Source organism: Pan paniscus, chromosome 13 (assembly GCF_029289425.2).
Source record: "Pan paniscus chromosome 13, NHGRI_mPanPan1-v2.0_pri, whole genome shotgun sequence".
In the NCBI taxonomy this organism is placed as follows: Eukaryota; Metazoa; Chordata; class Mammalia; order Primates; family Hominidae; genus Pan; species Pan paniscus.
Genome location: NC_073262.2, coordinates 68,600,811 through 68,610,720, shown reverse-complemented (window position 1 = coordinate 68,610,720; position 9,910 = coordinate 68,600,811). Strand labels below are relative to the sequence as shown.

Below are 9,910 nucleotides of genomic sequence, written 5' to 3'. Positions count from 1 at the left end.
TGGCTGATATGATTGGCCAAAACTTGGCTGTTTAAAAAACATACTCTTAGTTACATTTCAGTCTGTTTACGTATAGCTTATGGTGCAGTATGTATGAAGGTTTCTTTAGGCCAAATTTAATTTAATTTAACAAGCCTTAAAAAGAAAGAAAAGGCAAACACTCTTCTTATTCACAATTGTTGTGCAGGCTAGATTGGACGGTGGAAAACTATTGGTCTTAGCTTTCGGCTTCATCTTACTCTTCCATAAAATGAAACTGTTCAAGCTGCTAACATTATTTTCACCTCCCAAATTTAATGATGACATATACTTACCTCTGTTTTATTTTTTGTGTATTTACTTTTACTTTGTTTGTTACCAAAACTCCCTAGTTTTCCTAAGTGTTTTTCTTTAATTTGAATATATAAAATAATACAGCTACAAGTGGATCAGTATAAGAATTGGAGCAGGAGAAAATCAAACACAGATATGATTGAAAAAAACTATCAATGCTGTAAAACTTTCTAAATACTTATGTGATCAATACTGTACTCTGGAGTAGTTGGGAGTACAAGTGATTATAGGTAACAGTAATTCAGTACTTACCATACCCCTAATACTGCTCTGTACTTTAAATATTAACTTATTTAGTCTTCTTAACAATTTTCTGAGGTGTTAGTCTGATATTACAGCTGAAGTATACAGAGAAGTTAAATAACTTTTTCCAACTGAATAGCCAGTGAATAGTAGTATTAATGAGAGGTGACAACCTGCTAGCAGCACTCACTCGCTCTTGGCGTCTCCTCGGCCTCGGCGTCCACTCTGGCAGTGCTTGAGGAGCCCTTCAGCCCGCCGCTGCACTGTGGGAGCCTGTCTCTGGGCTGGCCAAGGCCGGAGCCGGCTCCCTCTGCTTGCGGGGAGGTGTGGAGGGAGAGGCGCGGGCGGGAACCGGGGCTGCGCTTGGCGTTGGCGGGCCCGCGCGAGTTCCAGGTGGGCGCGGGCTCCGCCCGCCCCGCACTTGGAGCAGCGGGTCGGCACCGCTGGCCCGAGGCAGTGAGGGGCTTAGCACCCGAGCCAGCAGTTGCGGAGAGTGCACCGGGTCCCCCAGCACTGCCAGCCTGCCCCTGCGGCGCTCGAATTCTCACGGGGCCTCAGCCGCCTCCCGCGCGGCAGGGCTCGGGACCTGCAGCCCGTCATGCCATGCGCGAGCCCTCCCCTCTCCCGGTGGACTCGTGCGCAGCCCGAGCCTCCTCGAAGGGCGCCGCCCCCTGCTCCACGGCGCCCGGTCCCATCCACTGCCCAAAGGCTGAGGAGTGCGGGCGCGTGGCGCGGGACTGGCGGGTAGCTCCGCTGCAGTCTCGGCGGGCCGGGAACCACTAGGTGAAGCCAGCTGGGCTCCTGAGTCAGGTGGGGACTTGGAGAACTTTCATGTCTAGCTAAAGGTTTGTAAATGCACCAGTCAGCACTCTGTGTCTAGCTCAAGGTTTGTAAACACACCAGTCAGCACCCTGTGTCTTGCTCAAGGTTTGTAAAGGTACCAATCAGTGCTCTGTGTCTAGCTAATCTGGTGGGGACTTGAAGAACTTTTGTGTCTAGCTAAAGGATTGTAAATTTACCAGTCAGCACTCTGTGTCTAGCTCAAGGTTTGTAAACACACCAGTCAGCACCCTGTCAAAACGGACCAATCAGCTCTCTGTAAAACAGCCCAATTAGCTCTCTGTAAAGCACACCAATCAGTAGGATGTGGGTGGGGCCGGATAAGGGAATAAATGCAGGCCACCTGAGCTAGCAGGGGCACTCTACTGGGGTCCTCTTCCACTCTGTGGAAGGTTTGTTCTTTTGCTGTTTGCAATAAATCTTGTTGCTGCTCACTCTTTGGGTCTGCGTGCGTTTATGAACTGTAACACTCACCGTGAGGGTCCGCGGCTTTATTCTTGAAGTCAGCAAGACCAAGAACCCACCAATTCCGGACACATTAAGGTCTGAACGAAAATGACGTATTTCTGGAGACGAAGGTGTTAACTGCTACATTATATTATCTAGCTTTATAGTGCTCATCATCTGGTAGAGAACATTAAACAAAAATGCACTATAACTAGTAATACAAGGACTATGCAAGTGTAGTAAGTCTTATAGAGCAGGGGTCCCCAATCTGAGGACTGCAAACCAGTGCTACACAGCAGGATGGGGTATACAGCAGGACGGGGTACACAGCAGGAGGTGAGCTGCGGGGCAGGAAAGGGAGCGTTACCCCAAGCTCCACCTCCTTGTCAGATCAGCGAGGCATTAGATTCTCATACGAATGCAAACCCCATTATAAACTGTGCATGTGAAGGATCTAGGCTGCATGCTCCTTAGATAAGAATCTGATGATCTGAGGTGGAATAGTTTCATCCTGAAACCATCTCCCCTACCCCTGTCCATGGAAAATTTATCTTCTGTGAATTGTCTTCCACCAAACTGGTCCCTGGTGCCAAAATGATTGGGGACCACTGCTATAGAGCACTACGTGTTTAATGGAAACTATTGGTTATACAATGCCTATTATGTGTCAGGAAGTTTTAATATGTCTGTAAGGCATTTAGTTTCTTTAGTAAATAAGGAAAATGAGGCTTAGGGAAATTACTTCCCCAGGTCACAAAAGTAGCTAGCGTAATAGGAGCTCCACCTCAGATGCAGAAGAGGGTATTCTTGCCACTACACTGTGATATTTTTATACCCATCCAGTTATGGTGATCCTTAAAGACTTCATGAAATTTGAAATGAACTCAGAAGAAGGAGATTTTCTCAGGTGAAGAAAGAGCTCAAAACAAAGTAGGGGAAAGCATTACCAGAAGAAGGAATATTTGTCCCACTGAGCGGAATAAAGGCTCCTTGAAGGGGAGGTAGAAGGTAAGGCTTGAAAAGACGATGAGGTGTGAAGGGTCATGGATATCAGACTCAAAAGTTTGTAGCTAGTAAAAGTGAGCCGATAAAAATGTTACTGCTAAGGAACACATCGATTTTTCAGGAAAGACAAGAGTTTTTCCTGGCCTGAGATCCAAAATAAATTTCTTACATGAGATCTAATCAGGGCACAGGGCACACCAAGTCACCGTGAGTGTCAAAGCAAATCTCAGAGTACTTTTAATCCAACAAACATTTATGAAACATCAGGCTTGGTGTTTTGTGCTAAATAATTCAACCTTAGAACAGAATTCAGTGAAGAGAATACGAGGCTAAATTAATATGACTTTGAAGATCTCCAAAAGGTAGGTTGATCATCTGTTCTGTTAACCATGATCCTGAGATATTTCCTTACAGATGAACTTTTCTCTTATAACCAAAGGTTTACAGTTCAATATTATACACTTCATTGAGCACCCTGGTCCTGTGGTGTTCTTCGCTGTATACCAAGTGCGGATTAATCCGCAGCTTTGAAAATCAAACAGATATCACCGGTTGTTCATCACCACAGCCATTTAGCTGGACTATGAATATTGGAAAGAAAAAAAAGTTGCTCGTGAAAATATGTGGTGAATTCTTTTAAAGAGAAACCAGTGAGAAATATTGCTTCACCTTAAAGCCAAGGATAGTAGCTACCTTTTTTCTCAAGACTGTCCTTACATAACCTATTGGCATGGAGAAAACGTCAATGTTTATAAACTCCTTAAGAAACTTAAAATCTGGAAAAGGCAACTACGTATCATGTCAACTAAAGTAAGATAATTAACACTAGGATCAAAATTTGGAATCCACGTGAAAGATTCTGCAAAGATCACTTAAATCTCAGACCTTATGCACTATTTTAAATATTTATTTAAGCAGAAATAGAAAATCTTAGTCTATTATATTTCCATTTAATTTCCTGGACTTTAGAAATCTATGTGTGACTGAGTTGCCTAATGGGTGCAAACATAAAAGTTTGCATTGGGATTCATTTTATTCTCAGTTTAAAATCAGTAGTATCATTGAAAACAAGACACTAATTTTCTGGAAGTTTAATTTATTTGTCCCTCTTATTATCGGGGCGGTAAAAACGGGCTAATTGAACACACATTCTAACAAAGATTGCAGCAACGCCTGCAAAGACGGGCCCAAGCGTACCGTATTTCTGTTAAGAACGTGTGATTTTTTTTCTGCGCCACCTTGTGGCCGTAAAACAACTTGCCCACGTGAAAGTTGACCGCTTTTTCCCGCGCCGGCAGAGCCTTGCTGAGAGCCGCACTGCGGGAATCCGCCTCCAGACAAACGTGCAGAAAATGGTGTCTTCCTTTACAACCAGTGACAGGAAACAGACTTCCCCTTCTTCATACTCCGTTTCCTTTATTCCTTAATTCCATTTCCTCGGCCCGCCCACCCACTGTCCTCAGACAGCCGTTTCCCAGTGTGACCTCCTTTTCCAGCTGCACTATCCGGCGGAAGCCCTTTTCCCAGCCCGGACCCTCCCGGGCGGCCCTCGCAGCCCTCCCTCCGGGTCCCCCCCGCGCCTGCTCCATTACAGCACGATCCCCGCCACACAGGCCCGCCCCTCCCTCCGACAGCCAATGGCGGCGCGACCCCGCCCCTCCCGCTGGGGCCCGGGGCGCTAGAGCGCTCCGGGAGGCTGGGGGAGCTGAATTCTGCGTCTTCCTTTAGGCTGCGGCGAGACAATCCCCAGAGCCCCGCGGCCCGGCCTCGGGGCAGCCATGGACTCGCAGGAATTGAAGGTGAGCGGGTGAGCGGGTGAGCGGGTGAGCGGGTGAGCGGGTGAGCGGGTGAGCGGGTGAGCGGGCGAGCGGGCGGGCTGGCGGGCGGAGTTCCTTTGCGGCCTTTGGCCCGGGGGCGCGGAGGGAGCTCGGGTGGCTTCGCTAGGCCGCTGTTTCCTTGCGGTGCCCGGGCTGCTCGGGTTGCAGAGTGGGCCTGCAGCCTCTGCTCACGGCCGGTCTCCGCGGGCCCTGCTGGGGAAGCCCAGGTCTGGGCAGCCCGCCCGCTCGGTGTTTCTGAATTGCTGGTCCCCATGCTGTTGGTTGTGTTTACTTTTGTATCATGTTTACTAGGAAAGCTTGGGTTACCTATGACACTGCGCCTCCGGGTGCGATTTTTAAGGACTTAAGGCAAACTAGTGTCAGCTCCCACACTGGACAGTAAAAAGAGCCCAGAAAGATTATATGAAACCCATTAAAGACGTAAGACTTAAAAGTGGAGGGGTCGTTATTTTAGGGTGATGGTCTTCTCTGTTTATCACTGACTCATTCATTCAGCAAATATTAATGACGGTCAACTTAAGAAAGGCTGTTATAAAACAGTTAAAGACGTGAGGCTTGAAAATAAAATAACTTTTCGGCTGTTGGTCTTCTCTATTCATTTGTTCACTGAATCACTCGTTCAGCAAATATTTATGAAGGGTTACTGTATGTCCATTAGAAGCTGGGGATAGCAGTGAGCAAAACTGAACAGTTTCTGCCTTCTCAGATTTTACAGGCTAATTAATGCTGGGGAAAAACCCTAATTCAGTTGACTCAACAAATATTTATTGAATGCCTCCTATGTGTCTAGCACTGTTCTAAGCACTGAAATAATAAAACCAAGAAAAACTCTTCCAATCTTGGAGCTTACATTTGAGTAGGAGGAGTCAGACAACAAGTAGGTAAATGAAATGTGTATCCTGTGAGATGGTGATAAGTGGATGGAGGACAATTTGGCGGTGTGGGAGGTTAGGGAATGCTGAAATGTCTTGTTTTTCTGCCTGAAGTTTTACATTATCCTCTGTTCTAGCTATCCCCCTATATCCTTACTTTTTTTATTCCCTTAAATGTATTATTTGCACTGCCACCCAAATGAACATTTTAATAAAAACACTTTAATGTAAAATGTAAAAATGGGCCTCCTCATTACTTAGACTTGAGGTTCAAGTCCAAGTACTTAATATGAGGCTTTTCACCCCACCTTCGTCTCCAACTTCATCATCCAATACTCTCTGTCTCACTTAAGCCTCCAGAGCAGGGAATAGCAAACTTTCTCAACAAAGGGCCAGATAGTACACATTTTAGACTTTATGGACCATATGGTCTATCACATCTAATTGGCCATTGTTCAAAACAGCCATAGACAATACTTAAATGAGCATGGCTGTGTTTCAATAAAACTTTATTTATGAACACTGAAATTTGACTTTCATGTAATTTTCATGTTATGAAATATTTCTTTTTTTTCCTTGACAGCTGGAAAATATAAAAACCATTCTTAGTTCACTGGCTGTACAGCCAGCCAGCCAGATATGGCCCACAGACTGTGGTTTGCCAAACCCTGCTCTAGAGTATGGAGTGGCTTTTAGTCATCTTCATCACCACTGCCATCCCAATGTACCATTGATGACTTGTTATCTGTGTTGTTGCAGTTCCTCTTCCTAACTCCTGTACCTTCCTCAAGAATCATGAAAAGGAAATAGGAAGAGCGTGTACGTGTGTGGAGGGAGAATGAGGGGTTTGCAATTCAAGAGTCAGCTCTGAAATCCTCCCCAATAATCTTTCCCTTGATTTTAGTCATCCATCCTCCCCTCACACCACATTCAGTTTTCAATGCTGTCAAAATGTTGCTATCCCACATTCCCAAAGGAGTTTATAAGCTCTTTTCTTACATTTACTACATTATATTTCAGTTAGTCTTCAGATTACAGTCTCATCTGAAAAATGTAGGTTTTCCGGGGGGACAGGAACCATGTCTTACTCATTTTTCTATTCATAGTAGCTAGCCCAGTGCCTGGGTACTAGTAGGCAGTCAGTAAATGTTTTGGATTGAACAACCTAACCTGAACCAAGGCAGTAGCATTAGGTATGTTTAGTGGGAGGTAGACTGGAGAAATAGAAGAACCTACTAAGTGGTTAGACTTAGAGAGACTGGGCAAATAGGAAGGGAGGATTCATGAGTAGCAGGGTAGCAGGTGGAAAATGGAAATATGAATCTGGAACATAGACAAGAGGTCTTGGCGCAGGACACATTTTTTTTTTATTCCATTAACATATGGGATGCAGAGGAACTTATTTTTTTCAGAATAGAACTCTTATACTATGATATCTTAATTAATTCTCACAGTGACCTGTACATTTGCATTACTAACAGCATTTTATAAATGAGCAGACTGAGGCGTTGTAAGAAGGACCAGAGATTCTTTTTGCCTTTAAATTCGTGTCCTTTTTATGGTGCTATGCCACTGCCTTTCAGGAGGATTATAGATGCTTAGTGATAGCGTGCAGAAGTCAAGTAAGGTATTAAACGTGTCCTTAGTTGTGGCAAAGTAAGAAGTCATTCTGCAACTTTAGGGAATGGAGCATTGGAGGAAAACTGTGCTTCACTGAAATGTGTTGTGGGGGTCTGGAGATGGGGTATGGAGCACACTTTTAAGAAACATGGCTAAAAAGGAGGTTAGGGAGCAGTGATCACAAGGAGGGAGGCAGAGTAAAATTACAGAGAACAGTCGCCTAACTGATCTAGAGAAGTACATGGACTATAGCCCTCCAGAAGCAAGAGACTATATAAAACAGAGCTGTCGGACGGGCGTGGTGGCTCACGCCTGTAATCTCAGCACTTTGGGAGGCCCAGGCGGGTGGATCACTTGAAGTCAAGAGTTCAAGAGCAGCCTGGCCAACATGGGGAGCCCCATCTCTACTTAAAAATACAAAAATTAGCCAGGTGCGGTGGGGTGTGCCTATAGTCTCAGATCAGGAGGCTGAGGCAGGAGAATCGCTTAAACCTAGGGGGCAGAGATTGCAGTGAGCAGAGATTGCGCCACTGCACTCCAGCCTGAGTGACAGAATCTCAAAAACAAAACAAAACAAACAAACCAGAGCTGTCTAGATACCCTTAGATTTCAATCCTGTCACTTAGTCACCTGTATTTCTCACTGCTACTGAACAAGCTGTAGAGTCCAGGTAGGTAAGTATGGGGTGGCCCAAACTGCTTTCTGGTGAGTCAGGTGTATCCTAGTGATGGTGGGAAAGTGTGGTTTCTGTCTTTGATGAGGTTAGCAACCAAGCCTTAGACATAATCGTAGGAAAAATGGTAGACAGCACAGGCCCATTTTTATTCAGAAGTTAGTAGGTCCTGATAGTAGTTTCGCCTTGTATATGGAAATAATATAACTTTGGAAAAAGCTTAAAGACAACCATTTTCATTGAAAAATAGTTTATTTATTCTTAACTGACAATTTATTTGTCGCAGAACTCAAAGCCGAGTAAGATAACATTTGATGATATGTTGAAGAATTAAATTTGTCATTACTTTGTAATGCTGTAATAAAATACTGGATATTTTAAAAAGAAGATTTTTTTTTAAAGAAACCTATGGTCTGGCAATGGAAGCCTCTTGTCTTCTTTTTTTTTTTTTTTTTTTTAGTTCCTGTTTATTGTCTGCCTTTCTGTTTTCTAAAACGTTCAAGAAAATGTGGGCAAAGGAAAAAAGGTGAAAGCAGCCTCATTTCGGTGCTGTTAACAAAAACTTAGGAAAAATAATTTAAATTATTAGAAAACATTGAATTATTTCAGTAATTTTATGATCATTCAGTTCTGCAATCCTTAGCATTGAGTTCTAGCCATTAACAGTATTTTAAGAAACTTGGAAGAAAAAAGTCACATTGCCTGAATTTTACATTATTCTAGATGTTAGATTATTATCTGCTTCTTAGAGTATTTCAGAGCACCAGAATTACTTTATAACATTTTTTCATTATTTCCATTTAGACTTTGATTAATTACTATTGTCAAGAGAGATATTTCCATCATGTATTACTGGTTGCCAGTGAAGGAATTAAGAGGTATGGAAGTGATCCAGTCTTCAGGTTTTATCATGCCTATGGCACATTAATGGAAGGTACATGTTAATCATTAAACATGTTCCATCAGTTTTAAATTCTTGCTTTGCACTAAGAACAGTTTTTCATATCATAATCTTGATTTTCAGGTAAAACTCAAGAAGCTCTTCGAGAATTTGAGGCTATTAAAAATAAACAAGATGTATCACTTTGTTCTCTACTTGCACTGATATATGCCCATAAAATGAGTCCTAATCCAGGTATGGTATTTAAATACAATGCTTAGGACATTTTTTCCTATTCAGTTTATTTTTATTTTTCTCAGTTACCAAGTCATTCAGTCTGATCACACTATATTATGTATTTTCTGTAGGTACAATTTATACATATGTTTATCTTCCTGACAAGGGTGTAAATTCATCAGGCACAAGAAATGTGTCTTATACTATTTTCGTGTTCCTTATATCCTCTGGCAGAGGTTTCATTAGTACATAGGGATTTTTTTAGATAAAAGGGAATGTATATTAGTAATTGTTATACAAAAAAAGGACAGCCAAAGAAACAGGTACCGTATATACATAAATTGCTCTGCAGCAGCCAAGTTTACAACTTTTGTGCAAATATACAGCCAATGCAGTTTATTTCTGTATATTAAGCTTATTGAGAGCCTTAAAACCCTTTATGAGGGCTAGCTCTTGGGAGATATTCAGCAAATTTTTATGCAGTAGTAGGTTGACTAGATTCTGACTAGATTATAGAAGGAAATTTATACATAAACCAGCAATTAAAGTTGTGGAAACTGCCAGGCACAGTGGCTCAAGCCAGTAATCCCAGCAACTTGAGAGACTGAGGTGAAGGATTACTTGAGCCCAGGAGTTCGAGGCCAGCCTGGGCAGCATAGTTAGACCTCATTCTCTAAAAAAACAGAAAATAAAAAATAAAGTTATGTGAACTGTCTTAATGTATAGTTAATGACGAAGGCAGAAGAGTATCCAAATTGTATGTAATAAGAAGTAGTGTTATATTCTTCCATATATATATATCCAGTAACAGCTAATAGGATTGTAAATATAGATTGTGTTTCAAAAAATTACATAATAAACAAAGGTCACAGACTGGTTCCTTGAATATTAGACGAGACTTTTTTCTAAAGCCAAGTATGAC

General features: G+C 42.8%; 1 protein-coding gene across 6 annotated transcripts in view; it reads left to right on the top strand.

The window, feature by feature from the left end:
* The first annotated feature begins 4,032 nt into the window (after positions 1 to 4,032).
* Positions 4,033 to 9,910, top strand: part of TTC21B (tetratricopeptide repeat domain 21B) — a 96,601-nt gene continuing 90,723 nt past the window's right edge. For 4 of the 6 annotated variants that reach the window (XM_003824318.5, XM_055108692.2, XM_063595425.1 and 1 more), the window contains exons 1-3: positions 4,048 to 4,667; positions 8,676 to 8,805; positions 8,896 to 9,006. In XM_003824318.5, coding sequence (XP_003824366.2) covers positions 4,647 to 4,667; positions 8,676 to 8,805; positions 8,896 to 9,006 — 262 coding nt within the window. In that variant the 5' untranslated portion in view covers positions 4,048 to 4,646. Of the gene's footprint in view, positions 4,668 to 8,675; positions 8,806 to 8,895; positions 9,007 to 9,910 lie in introns of all 6 variants that reach the window. The other 2 variants (XM_034954420.3, XM_024927964.4) reach the window with 2 other exon arrangements.